Source organism: Anoplopoma fimbria, chromosome 17 (genome assembly GCF_027596085.1).
Source record: "Anoplopoma fimbria isolate UVic2021 breed Golden Eagle Sablefish chromosome 17, Afim_UVic_2022, whole genome shotgun sequence".
Taxonomy (NCBI): Eukaryota; Metazoa; Chordata; class Actinopteri; order Perciformes; family Anoplopomatidae; genus Anoplopoma; species Anoplopoma fimbria.
In genome coordinates, this window is record NC_072465.1 from 11,405,982 (window position 1) to 11,429,210 (window position 23,229).

General features: G+C 40.3%; 1 protein-coding gene across 2 annotated transcripts; it reads right to left on the reverse strand.

Annotated features, from left to right (window-relative positions):
* Positions 1-1,149: 1,149 nt before the first annotated feature.
* LOC129105301 (helicase with zinc finger domain 2-like) lies at positions 1,150-22,572 on the reverse strand. 2 transcript variants are annotated; one of them, XM_054616240.1, is made up of 20 exons: positions 22,335-22,572; positions 17,046-18,608; positions 16,300-16,483; positions 15,296-15,403; positions 13,914-14,428; positions 13,193-13,831; positions 11,829-12,624; positions 11,636-11,711; positions 7,726-11,125; positions 7,464-7,549; positions 7,153-7,278; positions 6,916-7,071; positions 6,689-6,833; positions 6,468-6,599; positions 5,354-5,546; positions 4,024-4,170; positions 3,671-3,880; positions 2,280-2,436; positions 1,794-1,961; positions 1,150-1,715 (listed from the first exon to the last, which is right to left on the reverse strand). In XM_054616240.1, the coding sequence occupies exons 2-20, from the start codon at positions 18,395-18,397 to the stop codon at positions 1,603-1,605; spliced, it is 8,703 nt and encodes a 2,900-aa protein (XP_054472215.1). In that variant the 5' UTR covers positions 18,398-18,608; positions 22,335-22,572; the 3' UTR covers positions 1,150-1,602. The 2 variants fall into 2 exon arrangements, with proteins under 2 accessions (XP_054472215.1, XP_054472216.1); XM_054616241.1 differs by lacking the exon at positions 22,335-22,572 and having other exon boundaries at positions 17,046-18,274; positions 18,522-18,547.
* Between the last annotated feature and the right edge of the window lie 657 nt (positions 22,573-23,229).

Consider the following 23,229-nt stretch of genomic DNA (forward strand, 5'->3'; position numbering starts at 1 on the left):
AAGGAAGCAGATGCACACATATTTCTGCATTTGTCCATGTGGTTACGCTTTTTCTGAGGCCCATGTCTATGATGCATAATAAACAAATTTATAATGAGTTATAATCTGCTTATAGCACTACATAATTATAGTTATAAGCATTAAGATCCATAATGATTTATAACAAAAACATCAAAAAGCATTTCATAATGACTTATAAGGTCAAGGTATTTATAATGCCTTATAGACATAGCCGTCATAGAGCGTTACCTTGTATGCAAATATGCAGTTGTGTGTCACGGCCAGGCCCTGCCTCCTGTTTACTCTGTCTATGTCTGTGTGGAGTGGGCGTGGCTTCCGCCTGGTCTCCTCCCTTCTCCCTCTTGATTATGACTCATCCACCTCAACTGTTCCAGTCTGCTCAGCTGCCTTCCATCTTCTCATCAGCTCAGCAGTATATCGACCCCTCTTCTTCTCTTATTTTGTATAGCCCAGAATCACAAATTACAAATTTGCCTCAGAGGGCTTTACAATCTGTGCACATGCGACATCCTCTGTCCTTCCCTCACATCGGCACAGGAAAAACTCCCCTAAAAAAACCCTTTAACAGGGAGAAAAAAGGAAGAAACCTATGGGAGAACGACAGAGGAGGGATCCTCCTTCCCTGTATTCCTCGTATTATTTTTGCTTGTCATCCTCTCTCCCTGTGCCTCCAGGATCATCCTCTCCAGTTCCCCAGCCTGTCTACCAGCTCATTCCCAAACCTTCCTTGCTCTGATCAGTCATTCACCATCACCCTCTCACCCTCGTCTCCACTGACCCATCTCAACCCTGATAATTCTCATCACCTATCATTCCTGAAATAAACCCTTCACTTGTCTGTGTCTGCATTTGGGTCCAAACCTACTGTCCCATTAGATTGTGGGTCTTGCACAGGCCACTCAGTCAAACATTTTGGGAGCCTCACAAATAAAATGTTTACATGCATCTCATTCTGTTAATGTCACATTATGCCTCTCTGTCCCTCCCTCGTTGGTCCCGTTTCCATAAAGATTTGTACCTTAATCTGGTCAATAAATCCCTGAACTTTATCTGTGTGCTCTAGGCTCCACCCATCCCTGTTGGCTTGCACTCACCAACGTCCTGGTCAAAAATCAGCCTTCATTCAGTCAATCACACATCATACATGTTATATTCAATTACAATGTTTAATTAATATTTCTGTAGCTGAAGCTAATCCCTGAACATACAAGATTTTAAGGTATCAAAAAACAATATGTCAAACGTTTCTTAAACAACTTTCTTAAATGCAAGCATAAAAAGACCATTCAGTCTTTGAACCTCGACGTTTAGAATTTAAATGAGCACATCTTACAATAAAACAGTTCATCTAGAAGTCAAAGTATTTCCTATTTATATTAAATAACAAGGAAAATCAGAGCACATCAAATACAATATCACAAACCTCAAATATGCAGTAAAATTGTAAAAAGAGAACATAAAAAGTTACGACATAATAGACTTATAATATAAACATGTTTAATAAATGAAGTTGTGGCGTTCTGTTCTTCTGGTCTGCTACTCGTAGAAATCCAGTCCCTTAAAACGTATGGATGAGTTCAGCTATGTGGCACTATACACTGAAATCTTGTGTGCAGCTGTCACTGCTTTGTGACAACTGTAGTGATCCAGGAGCTTCCTCCAAGCTCTGCTGCATCTCAGCAACTCTTCGTTCCCTTTGAGAGGACAGAAACATCTGAGTTATGGGGCTGCGTAGGAGCTTTGAGCTTAAAGCGTAGAAATAAGTCTCTTACCGATGATGCACAGCCCCTCCTTGGCCCTGGTGATGCCCACGTTGATCTGGTTGGGATCGCCCACAAAGCCCAGATGTTTGGACAGCCAAGCTCCGTCTGGTTCTTTCTCTATGTCTTTAATTGGCAGAGAGCACACTGTGGATAAGATGACGTAACGCCATTCGCTTCCTAGAGGACAAAATGTTGCATGTCACAAGATGAGCCGTTAAACATGAGGATGGAGTTGATCTCAGTTTCTTCTGACCAGCACTAAAATATCAGATTGAGTCCAGAGATTGTCATTTACATTTCAAGATAAATTGTCTATATCATGAAAAAATCAGTCCCCTTGAAATGTTTGTCAAGTGTACCCATTTTGTGAGACTCTCTCAACTAAAATATTACTTTTAAATTGTCTTTATTTGCTACTTTATGGATTATGATCTTAAATTTAAAATGTGAGTTATGGTCATAACGTATGACACACTGCTTTAAACTGCCCATCACCTTGGCTTTTAGTGATTGTGGTAACAGTGATTTGATCCATTTTCCTCTTCTTCAGCTCATCTTTGATTTCTGACACTTGGGCATTATAGGGCGACAGAATCACAATGCTTTGCTGCTCAATTTTGGCAGCCGTCACCAGCTTTCCAGCAATTTCAATCTGTAAAAGAACAAAAGCAAAAACCACTGATCGTAATAATGAAGAAACAATAAATCATGTCATTAGCCGGGTTTCCATTCAATTGTCTAGCGAATTGTAAGCAAAGTTTTGATATGTTGTAAAAAAAGTAATGCGAATTAGGAACATTTCCATTAACTGGTTTGGAGAGAATAAACTGGGCTACAGTGTAGCTTGGTCAGAAGTTGATGCTGTAGGATACAAATGACTGTAATCCACCGGTAAACGAGTCGAACAAGTAGAGGTTACCAACTGGAAACAAAACAAATTGACTTCTCCATCAAACCACATTTACTCTCTCATGTCAGCTAGTATTGACCATTCTTCATGTTGTCCGGATATGAACATAAGTGTTATGGAAATATCCAAGAAGAAGCTGACAGCAGAAACAGCTGATCAGTCAGCTGAGTTAAGTGTTCACTATGTCAGTATTTATTCAGCAAAGACATTTTTTTATTTGGTTCATGAACTCTATTTTGATGTTGGCAAAAAACACCTCAAGAGAGCATACAAACCTGTCTGCTCAGTTGAGAAAGTTTTATTGAACCTTGTCGTTTTAATACAGCTTCTCTAAAGGTATACTTAGGTGAATGGAAACACAGCTTATGGTTAAAGGGTTAACAGGTTAAAAAAAGAATTGGTCATCTTCTTCAAAATACTTTTTGTTATATTTGTTTTTATATGTTTTTTACATTACCACAGCAATTAATAAATCAAATGCTCTATAGAAAAAATCTGATTATCTGTGGTTGCCAGATAGAAATAGGTCCGTCCAATCATTTCATTTAGCCTGAAAGTAATGATTGGACAGCTACCGGCCTGTCTAGCTTTGTGCACTCTGCTCGTACACATCGCCTGTCCCCGGAGTCTCCCACTAGCTGCTTGCTTAACAGCTGTGAGCACTAATGATAGCCATGATCGCTGTTTCTTTTCCAAAATGTCATATTGCTAATTTTGTGGGAGTGGCTTTTGAAGGAGGCCTAAGGGGACGGGCTCTGTGTTGCCAGATAGATTTATCAACGTTTGGAGATAATGCTGCTAGCTACATTTATTGTAAAAGGGTTGGAAACACTGGGTTGGATCATTTTTAAAAACTAGCATACTCTTGATGGTATTCAACATGACCTGACCTACCTTTAATGACTCTATAGTTACTCTTACCCTTATATTTTAATATCACTGTTTAATAAGGAAAACAGGGTGCCCAATATAGTACCACTTTGTCTCTCTCCTCCTTGTTTGCCTTAGAGTTCTCGTTGCCTTTGGCTGTGTTGACGACCAGACTGACTGTTTCTCCAATGATGTCCCCAAAAACGATTGGCATTGTCTTGTCACCAACACGCAGGACGCTGCTCGGCTGCTCCACCCCAGTTTTCAGTTTTCCCTCATAATATTCTTTTGACGGGAACTTGCATATGCTCTCATGCTAAAAAAGGCACATAATTTATAGGTATTGATTACATTTTAAAATGATTAACTGTGAGTACATATATTCATGTTTATACAATATACTGTTATAATGCACAGTGTATACTGTATGTATAAATAGTGTATATTTAATGTTCTCACCATTCTGTACTGGGTGTCCAGCATCAGTGCCCTGCTCTTGTGCATTGTATAGAAGCGTTCAAACAGAGACTTGGCCATCCCAAGCTTCCTCACACGCTCGTTCTTCACAATGGGTCGTAACTGTTTGTGGTCACCGATCAAAACAATCTGAAAGAAATGTTGTAAGACATTTGAGTAAATAACTAGTGTAATGATGCAACAAGGGCCCCACACCCATGTAGTTCAAAGACAGTCCCATGTAAAAGTAGCCAGTCAGACAGAGAAGAGTAGATGGCTGTTAAGGGCTGATGCTTTAGGGGGGCATGACTTTGCTTCCATAAGGGACACATCTGGTGGTGGCTCTAGAGAGAGCAAATTAGGAGGTCATCATAGACAAAAGGATTCATGCCATGTTGAAAATATTTGCCACAAATTTAAAGGACATTCGGACAGTAGTCTTTGAGATTCATCATGGTAAGATTTTGACCTGAGAGTGGGACTATAGAAATGATTGGAGGTGTTACCATTATCACCTGGAATTAATGCTATTGTATGATGTTACAATACATAAATGTGAAATAGTATCACTACAGTAAACCAAAATAAATCAAAGTTCCAGTACACACAGGATACTAGGACAGTAATGATTATATCAACAGATTACATTAAATACAGCAAAAGTAATTCAAACAAATATTAAATTCAACGACCAGTTACGTTTGAATATCACCACGCCAATCAGGACACATCATCAGGTAGAGACAAAAGTGTTTTGCTGCTGTTAGCTAGTGAACGTTCCATTGGATGCAGTGACATAAAATGGATTGGTTTTGGAAATGAAAACTGATGGGAGTGGGAGACAACCCTTTACCAGTCAAAAAGTGACCCTGAATACATTCAATTTAGATTCATAATGGCAGGCAGTGAAGGTGAGGGTAAGCAGAATATTAAACCCGGCCAACTACAAAATGCTACTTAATTTAGCGATAGTAAACTGGCCTTAAGGTTTTCTGCCAGAACTTTTTTTTAACAATCAGAGGTGGGGCTTAAGTTACATAAGGTTGAGAAGCCCTAGTTTACCCTGCATCAGAGGAGGACCAGGATCGAAGCACTGCTGTACACTAGGTATCTTCAGCTTTTTAATATCCTTACATGTTTGTCAAGGACTAGGCTAATAAAAATAAAAAGGTGTTCTGAAATTAAAACTCATGCTTTAAAAATGTCGTTTCAGAGCAATATTCATGACTCAATGCACAAAGAGAGCAACCTTCATCGTTTGCATACAGACGCCTTCAGGACAGTCTTAATGGAAAGCAGGAGCAGGATACTGATTGTGAAATGGAAAGCTCACCTTTTCTGGTTTGTTGCAGACTAATGGAATCAGGGCCTGGGGTTCAGTGGCCATTCCACATTCATCAATGAGGATCTGGCGTGCACTGACTGTCTTGGTCAAAATCGGGGTGGAAGACTGTGTACATGTGCACAGTATGATGTCATGCTGTTCAAGCTCATGCTTCCGAGCTTTACTGAGAAGATCTTTGTATCTAGGGAGAAAAAACAACCCATAGTTAGTGCTGAACATTACGTCTTAAAATTGCTCAACTACTGGTGTCTTCTCTATTTTTTCACAGAATTTTGCTATGCAAAAAATATAATTAAAATGGCGCTAACAAAGAGAAATGAAGTATTGTCTTTGTGAAGACGGCAGGCGAAAGTGGCATATGTGAATCAGATGGAATCTGATCTTTTCCATTCTTATTTGGGTCCCTTTCACATGTGGTTGTCCTTTATGAAACCCGACCTCAGATTTTGTCCTATTTGAATTCATGCGATTTTTAAGTCCTTCTATGTCAACATCCTTCATGGTTCGGTACTGGCTGGGGATGAATCGGTGAATATAAACACGCGATGGAGTAGTGAGTGGGAGGACAGTATTTGTATTGTATTGTAAGTATATTGGGTGACTATTCTGTACAATTTTGGATGAAATCTACTTCACTCCTGGCTGCGACTCTGCATTCCCCCACACCTCTGTACATAAAAAGCTGCCATACTTCCACAAAAAGCTGTTATGAAAAATACAACTGACATCAGTGGCCTACATGTTTACTTTTGGTCGACAGCCTGCTGCCAGTAACGTCTTTGTTTTCCTTGGTTTGCACATGACGTGACCAGAAAATTGGCCGAAATAATGTGCAATGTAACTACCCAAACAAAATGTCAAATCTGATCAATGGAAGAGGGGACGTTAAGTAGAGGTGTATTTGCCAAACCAACTAATTAGAAGTTATCCTTAAATTCTTCTGAAAACACGGTTTATTCCACACTACAAAAACCAACACAAAGGTGAGAATTTTTAAAACTAGTAAAAGTGAGTATTTAGGAATACCCTACTTTACTGACTAATAGGTGACATTTTAATGCAGCTTTATATTGTGTTAAACCAGCAGTGCATCTAAACTTACTCTTTCACTTCTTCGTCAGTCAGCTCTGCTCCTTGTTTGTCAAGGGCAAGTTTAATGCGTTTATCAAAATCTTTTATTTCACTTGAAGAAGGGTTTTGGTCCTGTCGCATGCGGTGATGCATTGTGATGCTCCTAAAACCATACAAAATATGCCAGTGTTGGTTAATAATTAATGACATTATTTAAAAAATGAGTCTCATCAACCAGTGTGAATATAATACCTGAGCTTCGGTTTGCCACGTTCTTGGCGGTGTGACCTCCGGGAAAACTGAAGAGCGCTGTCTGGATGAGGGTAATCAAGCATCTCCACTTGTTGGCCGTAGACCCTGAGTGGCCGTATTCTGTCACCAAACTTCAACAAGTACTCTGTGTTATAACAGTAAAACATGGGTTATAGCAAAGGAAAGAAATTATGCAGAAATGTAAGCAGAGAAACAAAGTAACTTGCCTGCAACAACATCAACAGACTTGTTGGATGGGCCGCAGTAGAGAATGACTTGCTTCTTGTTCTCATCTTCTGGGTCAACCAATTTCCTCGGGTTCATAGAGTTCAGCTCAAAGAAACAGAAGACTATGTAAACACCTACCACTGTCTTTCCAGTCCCTAAGAGACAAATGGGGAAAATGGTGTTAGCCTTTGCAGAAAATATGAAGCATCAGGGTGAATATAAGTCCCAGCTCTTACCAGGTGGTCCCTGAATGAGTGTAAAGTTGGTATTTAGAGCTTTCTCCACAGCATGACGCTGACTGGCATTAAACTCTGGCAGTCCATCTGGTAACTTTCTCTTCGAGCTGTGCCACCTTGGTTCAACTGCAAAGACAAAATGACAAACAGTTTTTTGCACGCAAAACAAAAAGCAATCGAATCAAACTTAAAACACACTACACAGTAGGAATGAACAATGTGGGTTATGTGTATTCGATCTTATGTGTGACTCACATTGATACAAGTAGTTAAAGTCTGTGCAACTGTCTACTGCTGACTAATAGACATACCCTCTCTTGGAATGTGTTTCCCAAGTGCTATGCTCTGGACAAGTTCACATGCAATTGGAACGTTCTTCACAGCATATTCTTTGCGGCTACAAAAAAAAGGAAGTGCATGTCAACAGCTTGATCTGAAGCAGAAAAAGAAACATCTAACAACGTATAATCTCAATGTCAATGCAAGAAAAATCAGAGTCAGAAAGAATGAAACAAATAACAAATTTAGCAATGTGACACTAGTAAGGTTAAAGTGAATTACAGTTGTACTTACATGTCAGGCAGGAGCTTTGGGATTATTTCCACTGTGAAACAAGTGTTTGTCTGATAGACACAATCAGGAATGTTCTCCATCGGCAGGTGATTGACATGGAACTCCACTGTACTTCCTTTATTTGGAGGCTTTTTCTGTGCTTCTACTTTTATTGTGAAGCCGTGGGCCACCCATGTGAACCCTCTGGGGTCCACCAATGCGGAATGATCCAGGGTTGAAGTCAACTTCAAACCTCTTTTCCGTATGCACAGTAAGCACTTTGACAGGTTGCATTCAATGGCCCATTCCTTGATCCATTCCGCAGGTAAGAAGAAGCTACCGCTTAGTGTGCCTTCCTGCTCTGGAGAGAAGTTTACCACCAGGTCCTCGATGACTATGCTGTCACTTTCATCCACTGCACTGGAAGCAGATTCCATCTCACACATAGGTTTCCAGATCCGTACGTACTCCCTGGGGTCACTATAAGAAATCTTCGAAGGATCGTCTGCAGATCTGGAGAAGCATGTGATGGGGCTGTGGACATGGTGCACACAAATCTCAAACTTTGGTTTAATGTGCACCAACTGAACAGCAGGCATGTGATAACCTCTTTTTATCTCTGTTGTCATTTGGATCTGAAGGGTGTCGCCTCTCTGTACCTGGAGGTTGATGGAAACCTCATGCTTCTTCTGTTCCTCTTGCTTCTCGTTGGTACATGAGTTAGTCATAGAATAAGGCACCACAGCTGATTGTGGCAGGACATTTAGTTTTTCCAGTCGCTTTGTATTAGCCGCCATTATGAGAGACTTTGCATGATCCCAGTTTTTTGTGTCAACTGCTTCAATAGTGGCCTTCCATACTGTCAGTGGAAGCTCAACACAGGGATTACAGCCTGGCGTTTTCATCTCTTGGTGGATTTGCATGTTGTGAACTGCGTAGATCCGTCTTTTCCATGTGAGAGTGACGGAGTCGTTTGCCTCATCAAAAACTGGTTGATCGCACAATTGTAAGCCTTTGTACATAACCGATACACTGTCCGCAAATACATTCTTGTTAAAAGGAAATGCCACTGCCAAACAGTCTCTGTTGAGACTAACAACGAAGGCTAACTTTGAAGCACTTTGTTTTTTCATACTCACTGCATAGCGGAACTGCTCAGCCTTTTGTTCATATGCCTTAGCAGCCTTGATCTTCTCCTCAAATTGACCGCACATAGTCATAATCTCGGAGGTAGTGTATTGGACAGCCCTGTTGCATATGATGGAGTGCAAAAGTCTCTGCAAGATGATGTCCATGTACCGTCGTATTGGTGAGGATGCTTGGGTGTAGGATTTTACGTTCAAAGAATAATGACCAACCTTTGCTTTGCAAGAGGAGTTGGAACAGAGGACTTCAGCTTTACCAAGGCACCTCCTGAACTGATCAATGACTGGCTGGAGCAGAGGGTGGATGTCATCTGCAGCAATCAGGTCCACCATACTGTCTATATCATCTGATCTGGCAGCTGCCTGGATATCTTCCCACACTCCTGTTAGTATGCGAAAGTTTTCACAGTTTGGTGCTTGTTCGTCGTGGGCAACTCTGTGCTGCACATGAAAAGATAGTGATATTAATCCTCCGCATTTCATCTTGAATTCTTCAATTTTTTCAGGATCTGGTTCTGCTTGACAGCGAAGGGGTGTGCAAGACATGGTTTTCTCTGAACCAATCAAAGCCTCAGATGCAAGTGTATTGAATAACACACTCAGTTCGTTAATCATCAGATTGGCTTTGCGCTTTCCGGGCAATCGATCATCATCTGGTTGAGAGTAAGCCCAATCCACAAGTCTAATCTTCCTCTGGGCCATTGCGAAACAATAAGCCACTGTCACACAGTCTTCTACAGAGTCAAATTTAGGTCCATCTCTATATCTCTCGGTGATCATGTCCCCTGCCTTTTCATAAGACAACTTCCGGTTAGACATGATCCATGACAGCTGGAATTTGGGCTTTCCGATAATCTCATTTGTTGTCTTGTTTACTTTGAACATTAGTGAAACCACCCTGCGACCTTTATCTGGGAGAAGACTGAAGTGTTTAGTGCAGTCTTTGGGAAACAAATGCACGGGATCTTCTCTACAGCCGTAATACGTAGCTCCACGTTGTTTTGCAACCTCATCCAATTCACCACTTGGACTCACAAAGCTTGCCACGTCTGCAATATGGACTCCCAACTCATACTCATGGTCTCCAGTTTCCCTGACACTGATGGCGTCATCCAAGTCTTTTGCATCTTCTGGATCAACAGTGAAAGTGATTGCGTCACTCATGACCTGTCTGTGTGTCCCGTCTTCATCTTTGGAGGAGAGTACCTCGTCTGATTTACATGTATTGGGTGCAACTTTGTATTCTTCATTCAGGATCTGTAGTCCAGCAGAAAAAGAACTTCCAATCGGAAGAATATCTATGACATTCCCCAATGGATAAGTGCAATTTTCTTTCCAGCCAATCACTTGCACCACAAATACATTTTTTTGTTTGAAGTCTTCATCAAGACGTTCATATGACGCGGGTGTCCACACTCCACTTATCTGCTCCCATATTGGAAGGAAGTGACGTCTTTTCTTGCTGATCAGAATGCATACTTTGGGTGCAGATTTTGTAATGGGTATCATCAACCTTTTGATAAATTTGTCGTCCAAATTCTGTCTCGATTTGCTGTGATCCTCATCCTCAAGCAGGCACACAAGTACACGGGACGATTCAGCTTCCTTGGTGATGCTGACCACTCTTTCTGTTTGTACGACCACTTCATCCCCAGTGAAGACCTTACCCAGGTTTTGCCTTCCCTTGATGCTGATACGTCTGGCGGGATTATGAAATGGTACGACGTAACCTCTGGTTAATGTCTCCTTGACAAACCTTCCTAGTATGTACCCCTCTGGTTGTTTTTGACACAACTCCAAAAGGTCTGTATCAACATCATGGATTTTGTGTGATGATCTTGCCATGTGGTTGTCAAAGTCTTTCAAATTCAGTCGGTCTTCTTCTGAACTATAATCTGTTTTCAGTTGATCGTATTCATCTTTCAACTCTTGAAGAATTGCATCGTTGAGAGTGTCGCTCTCTTCCACCTTTTCAGACTTTTGAAACCTTGCAGTTTCCATGACATCTTTTTCAAAGAAATGTCTGGTGAAATGCTGTGGTGCAACACTGTTGTTGCTGATGCAGTGGTCTATGTAGCTCTTCCAGACCCCTGAGCATTTCCCAAAACAACAGAGGGCGGCAGCATCTCCCACCACAACCAAGTGGGACTGAGCCCTGGTCATTGCAGTGTTTAACACACGGGCATCATTGAACAGCTCCAGACCAGGCAGGTGAGATGTTTTAAGGCTGTCACGTGTTTGCACAGCTGTCATTATGACTGCCCTGAACTGTTTGCCTGTCAACACATGAAGACAACTCGCATTAGTAATAATAATAATAATAATAATAATAATCAATCCTTTATTAGTCCCACAATGGGGAAATTATTTCTCTGCATTTAACCCATCCCGGAGGAGCAGTGGGCTGCAATGAAGCGCCCGGGGAGCAACTTGGGGTTAGGTGTCTCGCTCAAGGACACCTCGGCATGTTGCCGGTAGAGGGGTTTGAACCACCAACCTTGTGGTTACGGGACAAGCGCTCTACCTCATGTGCCACAGCCGCCCCATCATTAGGTGATTAAACAAGTAAAAAAGTCTAGTAAATTATTTTTTAAATTTATGTATTTATTTTCATACACCTTATAATATAATTATTATTTAACCAGGCAAGTCATTAAGAGCTAATTCTTATTTAAAATACAAAAAAGCCTCTTGAAATAGTCAGACAGGTGTGCTGTTTAGCCATTTTTCATGAATAGCATAATAGGATTATCATCCAGAAGGTCTCTAAATTAAATTGAAACTACCTTGCACATTTGCAAGATTCTCAACATGAACTTCAGCAAGGCCTCTTCTTGAAAGTGTTGTCCTAATTTGCCGAACCTAATAATCGGAAGAAACAATTGGGATGTTTAAACCATTAAAACTCTGACCATTAAAACATGACATTAAAATCTTCACTGTATCATTGATGTAACTCATATTTTTGTTTTGGTTTACCTGAAATCCCTCTGATAGGATGCAGATTGAGCTTTTGTCCATGGTCCCCCAGCTCATTGGCCATTGTTTGAGAATCTCCTTTACTGCTTCCACCACTTTGCCAACTTCGTCTTTGTTATACCAAGACATGGACCCAGTGTCCAAGAGACACTCTCCCCGGACATGGTGAAACTTTAGGGCATGGCCATCTTCAGGAGCTGGAACATCTCCAGTGGCTTTGATAACATCATTCTTACCAACGTAGAAATGGGTGGACACAAACTCCACAATTTCTTTGGTTGAGCGGTAGTTTTCACTGAAAATGATTCTACTGTTCTGGGCTGCCTCGCACTTTTGGCCTTGATAGTAGTGGAACAAGCGATTAAGGAGTGTGTGATTTGAACGGTGATGATCATCAACTGAGAAAAGCTTGGGTCCCATTTGCATGTGATCCCCAGCCAAAACAACTCTGGTGTTTGGCCCAGCAAGGCCAAGGGCCATCAAGGCTTCACATTCCAGCATCTGAGAGGCTTCATCAATAAGTATGTGGGTGAAATATCCATCTGGGAGCTTTAGGTCATGAAAATGTCTCGCCATTGTCGTGGTGGTTATGACTATTTTGTGGCAATCTAAGGCAGCTTTTGTAGGTGGTAGAAAAAACCGTCCATCTTCAGAAAGCAAACAGTATTTCCAAGTGATCTCATCCGTGGCAAACATAGCATTCTTACTGTTTGCTTTTATTCGAATTGGCCTCATCCCATTATTTTTCTGGTCAATGAATGGGTGTAAGTGATCTCTGACGTACAGATCTGCAGAACTGAAAGGAAACAAAAATGTCAAGGACAGACTTGGTGTTGCTATGTGAAGTTTCCAACCAGATACACTGCAAGAAAAGCAATGTTTCCATTTTCTATCAAAATAACTACACAACAGTTCTTAACAGTTTTACGTGTAAACTGTTCCAATTACAGCAGTTTATTGCTGGGCCTACGTATTTCTGTATCTGCTACTTTTAAATTTAATTGAAATAAATTCAATACTTTTAAACTCAAATGCAGTGCATGGCCTAGCTGCCCAGTTGAAATATTATGTTATGTGTTACATCTGTAAATGAAAAGTTAGAACAGGCAGAAATTGACAAAGATTGTTTTCTGTTCTTAGACAACTAAAAAGTATACGATGCAATGTAAGATATAAATCTGTAAGTCTGTAAGCCTAATAATGTAAAAAAACAGAACAGGCAGAAAAGGCAGCAGTTTGCGCACAGTCCTTAGTTTGTCCACCCCACGCTTAGAGCAAAGAGCATTTGAAAGTAACAAAAAACATTTCCATTTGAATTAATCAATCAATATTTCAGTAATCCCATTTTCAAAAATATATATTACCTGTTGGTGTGGGTGCAAATGAGCACTTTGTTGTGAGGCTGCTTACAAAGCTCTCTGGCTGCTGTAGCAAGGGTGAATGTTTTCCCAGTTCCAAACGGTCCATAGATGAGGAGCGGTGCCACACATTTTTGGCCGTTGGAATGGCCTGTGATGAAGGCAATCGCTGAACGCTGTCTTGCATTCAGCTTCTCATAGTGGATGTTATTCACAGGAACTGCACAGCTTTCAAGGTCTGGTAGCACTCTTTTTGTATCGGGAAGGAGGTCTACGGTCTTGTGCATAGCGCAGAAGCTGTGGCGATTCAGCTGAAACTGCACCTCCATTTGATACGATTCATTGCTTTTGAGAGCAAGATCCGAGCAACATTTTTTAGACAGCTGCAAATACATTTTGTTCTCGCTTGTTTTGTCTCGCAGAATGACTGCTTCATAGACCTTGGAGTTTGATCCACTTGAAGATATGGGGGCTATCAGGGCAGACTGGATGCTTCGATTTAGTGCCAGTCCCTCAGGGGTGTCCGGTGTGAGATTACAGGGAATCGTGACAGCACAGAACAGTTCTCCCAGAGGAGCCTTCACCATGCCAAACTTTGTTCTGCTCAGCGTGTCCAATGTTGTCATTTCTCCACACACATTTAGTCTTAAATAAATAAGAAAAGAAAGCCTTAGATTTTGTACCTATATGCAAAGTCTAAACATCATAAAAGGAAAACGAATATTACCTTGAAACAATCTGGTCCTCTGCCCGCTCCTCATTGTACAGGAAGTGGTGCATTCTTTCTTTGTAGTTCTCATTATTCAGAGGTGTTTGGCTGGTGTTGGAGGATTTATACTGGAAGCTAATCTGAGGAGGCTTGTACTCCTTTAACAGCTCCTCCTGTTCTTCTGTCCTGGACGTACACGGGATGATGAACCTGTTCTCTCGATGCCAACGCTCGGCACTTTGAAAGGTGGCTCTGCGATCCACAGGTGGTTGCTCAACGTCATCAAGTGACAGCTGGCCTACTCTTACTCTGAGTTTCTTCAACAGCACTGGCCTCATGTCAAAATCTAGCACCAGCCACTGTTCATACAGGCCAGGGTTGATGGATGTGAAGGACACGGTAATGTCGTAGGTCATGTCTTCACTGACAAAGACTTTACCTGAGGAGTAGATGCAGGGCACAGAACTGAGGTCACCAAGGGTGAATGAAGCTCCCGGTTCCTGCTTCAGCAGTGCCACGTGCACCAGTTGTCTCTGTACACATGGAAAAGAGTAAAATGAGCATACCATAACATTACCAGGCCATGAAAGAAATAGACATTTGACAAATCAACCATTTCTGCCTGACTGTATTCTCTGTTGACCTAGCTGACACCCGTTAGGGCGAAACCCCAATAAAAGCCTTTTCAGAAGCATTTTTGACATCTGTCACTTGACGTATCGTCAACAGATACTTTATAAAATGTATCAATCCACACTGATACAGTGAGACGTGATTTCTTTTACGCTTAAACTCTATTTTTGTGGTGTTTAGTAATGTGTAATCTGCATAGACGTCTGTTTAAATCACACCCCTCAGCGAGTCCTAAAATTCAATGTGGTTGTACTTTGTACAGCGCAAACGTGATTGCCTACAGATTCTGCCCTTGAATGCAGGAGGACCTTCGCCTCCCTATCCTCTTTTTTCCTTAATCACAACCACAGTGATTGATCAATGAAGGTTAGGTATTGTAAGTTTCATGGTGAATAATCAGAGCAGTACGTCAGAACATTAGAAGGAAAAAACATGCAGTTCAATCAGTGTTTCCAGATTGGGCTCATTCCCACCTCAACTCAAAACACAAAGATAACTGAGGACCAACAAAACCAAATGTCATTTTAGTTTATTACCTTGATTTTTCCTATTTCAATTATAAATCTGTCATAGCTTTGTGAAAAAAGACTCGCAAAAGCTTACATCATTCTCTAGGAGACTTTTACTTAAGGTTTAGACAGATTATTTTTCTTTTTGCTCATACTGTATATAATAAAAAGAAGATTCTGTCTTCATTTATGATTTCTGGCATGCCCTTTGGCATTTGTCACAAGAAATGTAACCAAGCCTTGTCGTAAGAATCTTACCTCTGTTTCAACTTGGAAGTTCCACTGCAGTGTTGCATTGATTTGTTCACACTCCACAGTTAATTTTTCATCACAAGAGATGCTGACATCGTCAACTTGTTCAGATATCTGTTGAATAGTGAATTAAAATACTGTGATTAACTGCTTTGACGAAATGAGTAAACTGTCAGTTAGTAATGTAAAAAAAACTTGTCAACTAACCAACTCTTTGTTAGAAGTCACAAACTTCTATGAATAATTGTTTACGCCTAAATGATATCTAGCTTTTGATATCTTTGGACCTGAGACAATTTGGGGTAGAAATGTTGTCCTATTGCTAAATGTGATGATAAGAGATTTAAAGGTAAAATTCTACAGTGTTGCAAGTCTCTGGGAAGCAGAAAATATATATTGTACTATATCTATATTGTTCTCTATCTATATCTTTATATATATATACTGTATATATATATAAATACCATAGACCGTTTCTACAGAATTGCATTGCTATGCAACAACAACTCGAGTCCATGTTTACCTATCAGCTAATGTCATTCACATAAACTCCAACAGTAAATAAACTGGGACACATTTATAAGTGCTAGAGACTATTTAACATTATCACACAGCGCGTATATAGAATATCCTATCCCTCTATCCTACACCCAGAGATTAGTGTCTCTGGTAGGCTAATATGTACTCACAATGCTTAAGGTCCTAATTCAGTCAGGCATCCTTATCTCTACTGTAGTTTATGAAATGAAGAAAAATCACAAAAGCATCAGCGACAAGCTGGGTACTATATGACCTGTGTACTTTTTTCACCTGCTCTTGTTATATCCCCATTTTTTTTCTCTTTTATTTCTGATGTGCAAATGTTTTTTAGTATTGTCTTCTTTGTACATGTCTTTTCAGGCCTGACAGCCCTACAGTTTTTTTCTTCTCTCAAGGGGAGTGATAAAGTTAGCTTTGACCTCGGGAAAAACTGTGTATGCCAGAAAAACAGATTAGAGCCTCGTACTCACAATGTGTACTTCGTTACTGCTGGTTTTGTATTCCTCCAGGAGCCTTTCATTGTAGCACATGAGACCCTGGGCTCCCATGTTGTCTCTGATCTCCTTCTCCTCTGCAGCACGCATCAACCACTCCTGCAGCTCTTCCACAGAGTGAGCTTTAGGGCAGTTGTTGCCGTACTCGCACGTTTGTGGTCTAGGATGAAAGGGCAATTATAACAAAACAATACAAAACTACCACTTTGGAATGGTAAATAAAAATAAATAAATAAAAATACATCTTAACGTTCCTCAGAAGATATATACTCATTAAGATTATACTACTTCTGTTTTCACTACAAATGTAGATTAATCCGTTGCTGAAAATAGTCCCCAACAAATGCACTACTCCCTCCTGTTTGAGATCTGTATGTGAAAAAAAAACTCCAGTGCTCAGCCTGTTGTAGGAAATTTCTCAGATATGAAAGTATGTCTTTGTTCAGAATGAATGGACTTAGAGCACAAACAGACTGGTGAGTAATGAGAGACTAACGCAATGTTGGGGGTAGCCTTTTCATGCGATTTGATGACAAAAACACAGAGCATTACGGACTTTTCCTTCAGAGCATTACGAGCCTTATTCTTCAATAGAACAGAAATAGGTGAGGCATTTTTGGTAAAAACAGCTGGGTTAAGTTCTGAGTGAGGTAACATTTCCCCCCATAGTGGTACAAGAATCGACTGAGTGGTTGTCAAACATGTAAAAGTGAGTTGTTTACCTCTCACACAGCCAAAACTCAGATCGGTGGTTGTGTGGGGGTTGTCGTCCCCTCCACCTGGTGATGGTGTCCTCAGAGAGTAACTGGGCATGCTCCAAAGAGCAGCAGTGCTTGTAGAAGCTCTCCGGAGAAGGGAGGATCAGGAAGCAAATCTTGCAGTACATGGTGACCTTCCTGTGCTCTGTCTGCTCCTGCCGGTTCATCTGAAGGAGGTGTGGCCGCACGGAGAAACCGCTGTGCTCCGCTTCCCACACGGCCATCTCCACCTCGCTCTGGGCGGACTGGCAGTGGCTGGCCCCATGCCAGCAGGGCTTGCCTTGCCTGACGTGGCTGCAGTATGTGAACTGACAGTTCTGGAGAAGAGGGCGCACCTGGCTGTAGACGTGCTTTTGGCTATTCTCTGATAGGTGATGAACTAAGACTGGGTCCCAGGTGTGCGCTGCATCTGCTGAGCAGGTGGAATTCCACCTTTTGGCTGTCAGTTTTTGTGGGCGATCCTGAAAGCATTCCTTGCAGAACTCCAAGAATTCGCCTAAACACTGCTGGCGAATGCTTTCAGCTGCAGTTTCTGGTGTCAACTTAATAAGCTCAGACTCAGTAACTCGTCTGATTAACTCGTCTTGGTCAATGTCCCTTTCTCTAACGTAGTTCCATACCGCAGCTTCTTCATAACTCCTGGCATAAGTGCATCCCTGTCCGTGTCGTGTACATCCAGAGCCCTCGACGTAGAATTGACACACTTGGTAGAGAACATTCCGACCAAACTGTCCACATGTAGGCCGCTCAGAGACAGGCCTCCACTGATTAGAGTCTCCGTCTTTGGCTAAAAGCAGATTTCTACTGCACTTGTGACTGACTGACTGAACTGTGTATGTTATTTCCTTCTCCTTCACAGAACACTGATCACACACAGTCTTTAAACCCAGAATTGGCAAGAGGTCGCCCAGTGGTTCAGAGTTATCAAGCAGATCAGATCCTCTCTCAGACTGAGCTATGAGATTGCAGAGGAGCACATGGTCTAACCTTTGGCGCTTTTCAAACGTCCAAACGGCGGCTTCCTCGTCAGTTCTGGCGAAGGTGCACCGGTTCTTGTGGAACGTGCATCCGAGGCCCTCCGTAAAGAAGCAGCATTTCTGATATTGACTTGGATTCGGAAACTTGGGCCGCCTAGAGACTGGCCTCCATTTGCTGCCTCCTTTGGCTCTGCAGAACAGGAGATTGCGTGCACACTGGTGGAGAACAGATTTTAACGTATACGTAACTTCTTTCTCCTTGATAGAGCACCAAGTGCATGCAATTTTGAGGTCATGTGTTGATGACAGAGGAGCAAGTTTGGTTTCACTAGCTGACATTGTGGTACTTTCATAATGCTGAAGTCAGCACCTGGATTCAAAACTGCAGATTGTAGTATTTTGGTTGCAGCTAGTCTCAATAGACCCAGATTCAGTTACAAGTCTGATTAACTAAGGCACTTACTAAGGGACAGAACAAAGCTGGATCAACTTGTCTTTGACTAAACTGAAGGCCAGAGTCTGATAAATGTCCGACTTTGCTTCAATGAGTCTGAAAAAGAAAACAGTAGAGAAGACAGCATGATGAGAAATGGGGTCAATATATTCAATTGAGTAACCCAGTGAGCACCAACCGGGATTTCAACGTTGATTTCTAGATGAGAAACTGGGTGACCTTTTCAACCGGCTCAAATGCGGTTACAACATCAACGTGTCACAAAACACCAATTTGTTTGAAAATGGGGATGATTAGTTCAGTTGAAGGCTGCAAGAGAGACGATATAACTGTGAATTTATTGCTCCAAAGTCATCTTATACTGGTAGGCAAAAAGTGATCTACACGAAGACGTTTTTTGAACGCATTTAATGTTTCATATAAAAATGTCATAAATATGGAACTATATACTATCTGTAGACGAAGTGTGTGCTTACTGCCAGAACATACATGCACAGGAACTTTGGCTCGGACTGCTTCTACTACTTTGAAGGTAGACCCGGTCTGTAGACTCCACACCAGCCTTGCAGAGTGAATTGAACGAGCTGACGGAATAAACGTGAGTCTTAACGCTAACCACATACTTTATAGGTTCTCGAACTACTGGTTAAATGGGGAGGAAGTGAGTAAAACAAAGTGATGTACAAACAAGTAGAGGGTCAAAACATTGTTGTTTGGCATACAACAACATATAAACAGTGTACAGTATAATAGTGTGTCATATCCCAGTGAGCAGTGAGCATTTTTCAGTTGAAAAGACGTTTATAAAATGAATATGGTCACAGTGGAAAGACGTTCAAAACTGGTTCAAAAGTAAATATTTCTTTTTAATACTGGTCTTATTTACAAATGTGAACCTTAAATATGGCAGACCATCTGAAACCGGCCCCTGGGTGGATTTGACAACGAAAATTTAAGAAGGAAAGGGAGGTGTTGTTATTGTTTGCACTGTGGACAATCATGTATTATCATTTTTCATTGTAGTTGTATTTAAAGAACATTATATTTCAGTTGTTGCTTAATAAATACAAATTAATTGTTGCCTGTGTCACCTGGTCTCTTCTGTCCTTTAATTTGAAACTGTTGATGTGTCACTATGACTACGTATTTAAATCGATACATATTTTACTGTGAGCATTTTTCATTTTTTCAAAAGACATTTAAAAGACGTTTATGGTTAAAAGACGTTCAAAAGTGGTTCAAAAGTGGTTCAAAAGTGGTTCAAAAGTGGTTCAAAAGTGCTTACTGGGAAGTAATTCATGTTATTGGCAAATATTTTGGCACCACTTTGTGTTTGTTTAGCGGATGAATCGTTTGAGGTGTCTGGCATTAAAATTCAAGGTCCAGGTAGGGCACAAAGTGAGATTGTTGCTATGGTTACTTGATCTACAAGAATCAAGAGTCTGTTCGTGGTGTTATAGTACGGGTGCTTGGATTGCCCCTAAAGCACAGAGATAGACCTATATTAAGCAATAATTTAATTAAGTTGTATAATATATGAAAATAATGATCTTTGATCTATAATTAAAACATTTCCTAAAATTTTCACTGGATTTCTGTTCAGGTCCTATTTCATGTAATTTTACTGAACAGCATTTGAAAAAATTAAAGGCAAAGTCAGCTCAAATGGCATTCATATTCCTAATTTCCTCATATGTGATCCTCAATTAAAGGAATTCCATAAGAGGTTATAGTAAACTTTCACTAGATTATTTTTCTTTATCACCCCGACTATGTCCATGTCAAATTAAATGTGATTTTACTGTACAGTATTTGACCAAAAATACTGCAATTGAACTTCATAACAAACAAACACGCCACCTTTTCCCCATTAATAAAAAAAAAACCAATACGTGATGATTATGTCACATTATGTTATAAAAAAGACCAACGCAATATGTCATAAGTAAACACGTTATATTTGCATTAATTAAGCATAATTCTTCTCCCAAAATATTGAATGAGAACACTATGAACTTTGGTGCATGCCATGGCGTGAAATTTTATTAAATATTAGTCTAAATAGCCACTGAGCAGTCACAAGATAATCTTTTAATGGCAAAATGTAGGGACTTAATAATGCATTTAAAGTGTTACATTAATTCATCCCTTCCATTTTATTCTTCTCATGAACAATGGGAAAATCTTGATCCCTAAAATCAAAATATACATGACTTTGTATTGTATCATGCAGTTAAAATATGAGGAAATTATGAATTTTATTTTGATAATTTGAGTTTATTTTCCCTCAAATCTTCTCAAAAACTGTACAGTAAAATCCCATGAAATTTGACATGCACACAATCGGGGTCACCCTTACCAGGAATCAGTTTCTTATAACCTCTTAAGGATTTTGTTTTATAAAAGTTCAAATATGGGGAAAATATGAATATCAAAATGTAGTTTTAGCTGACTTTGCCTTTAATTTTCACAAAATCTTAGTAGTAAAGGTCATCATGACCAAAAAACTAGGGAACATTTACTTTAATCTCTAAAGAAATACCTGAAATTAAGGTTCAAATATGAATAGCATAATGTCGTTTGAGCTGATTTCCCATACATTTTTTTCAAAACCTGTAAAGTAAAATCACATGACATTTGACATGCACATAGTCAAGGTCATCATGAACAAGAATACGTGAATGTTTACTATAACCTCTTATGGAATTCATGTTATTAAAGTCCAATTATGAGGAAATATGAATATGAACTCCATTTGAGTTGACTTTGACTTTAATTTTCTCAAAAACAGTACAGTAAAATGACATGAAACTTTTCTATGGACATATCCGATGACAACCTGAACAGAAATCCAGTGGAAATGTGTTTTTTTATTAAAGATCAAAGATTATTATTTCATAATATTGTAACTTTCGAGCCCCCTTGTTTTTATTAAAAACAGTGCAGTAGTGACACTAAATTTTATTAGAATTGGATTTCATACAGTGTGCAACATATAGTAGTTTCACCAATGCTAGTTTAGTGAAGCAATTAGCTGACCTAAAGGGAGACAGAGACCTCAGGACAACAGCTGAGTTATAGTTATGAGTTATATGAGATATGGAGATTAACTCCAATGCAACCCGCGACAAGCTGCTGACAACATGGTCATGCGCGTGTTGTCTGAGCAGTACGGTATGGTATGATGCTCACCTCGACGCGGCGCCCTTTCAGTCCGCTTTCTGCCCTCTTTTGCCTCAGTTGTCACTTTTTTATTTTGTGGTAACCTAGGTCACTACGCTTAGTACAACTGCCTCTGAAAGAGTATTTTGTTTTGAATCCCCCCCCCGTCCTCTATGGCAATTAAGCGCAGCTTGCATCTCATGTCCACTAGATGGCGCAGTTGCCCGTTTTCTCATTACAATTACAGGAGTAACAACAGGAAAAGGCAGCAACACCGGCTCGCAGGATGAAGAAGTCAGCGGCTCACACGGCTCGAATTACCAGGGACTGAGTGAGTTCAAGGTGGGGTTTGAACGCAGACCTTTTTTTATATGGATGTATAGTAAAATATATGTAAGACAACTCAAAAATCAAGACGTTCCAAATTCAACCATTTATCGCTGGCTGATGCAATATAAAATTATAAACCCATGTTCTCAATAGTCAGTCAAGTTCAGTAGTTTGACCATATTGCTACTACTAGTCGGACTACTCCTACTACAATAATTACTACTACTACTACTAATAATAATGATAATAATGATAACAATAATAATAATACCAGTGTGATGATTATGACTTGATAACAGCAACCAAAATATTAGTAGTATTAAAAATTACCGTCAATTAGGCCGATCTTCATGAAGATTGTAATCTGGCCGACGTCCTCCATGTTAATGGAACCTGTGAGACCTGATAAACATTACCGGCAGTATCGTGTGGCTTCACTGCTATGAGGCTTTGGAGAGGAGTCGGCCCCTCCCTTATCCGGAGCAAGAGAGCCTCCTCTCTGTCTTTCTCAACAACAAAATTTAAGTTTCGTTTCCCATACTTTGTGTCTGTATGAGGTAAAAAAAGAGATACGCATGCGCTCTCTGCACACGGATTTTTCTTCCTCATTTTTTTGTGAACCTCCATGATGTTTCTGTACAGGATTCATCTATGAGTCTATGGACTCATTTTTTTTTGTTATTGTGTCCTTATTACATGAATGATGTTTCATCAGAGAAAATACAAGAGTTTTACACAGGGTCAATATTGCACCTGTTCTCAATACAAATCCACTCGTTTCATATTGTTTTATTTTCTTAATTTTAGCACAGTAATGAATATGCTTTACACTGGCTTGATTCATAATTCAATAAAAAATGACTGCAACTCTTTGGTTTGAATAGTTAACTCTGTAAGCATTGTTTTCATGCCTACTCTACTTATTTATTGTCTCTCTTTTCCTCTTCCTGCTTCCAACTCAGTCATCTGACTGGGTGTTCACTCTTTCAGTTAAACCAATCAGATTTTACCACAAAACTGTTCCTATCTCTGCTGCTGTCAGCTCCATGTCTGAATGATGCAACTCTCCTCTACCTCGTTCACTTCTGTGTCCATCTGAACCAGTCTTCCCAGTTGGTCCTTCCACTGAGCTCATCAGAAGTCTCGCTCCACATCACATCCATCCAGATCTTTAGCTTTGTTCTTCACCCCTTCATCATCACCACCAGTGTCTAGACTGCATCAG

Bases quoted from the DNA above. Each gene is read 5' to 3' on its own strand.
- LOC129105301 (XM_054616240.1), bottom strand. From the start codon at position 18,397: ATGTCAGCTAGTGAAACCAAACTTGCTCCTCTGTCATCAACACATGAC. The intron at 14,429-15,295 runs GTAAGATTCTTA...CCATGTGTACAG, and splicing joins ACTTCCAAGTTGAAACAGAG to AGACAACTGGTGCACGTGGC. The intron at 1,716-1,793 runs GTAAGAGACTTA...GTCCTCTCAAAG, and splicing joins GGAGGGGCTGTGCATCATCG to GGAACGAAGAGTTGCTGAGA.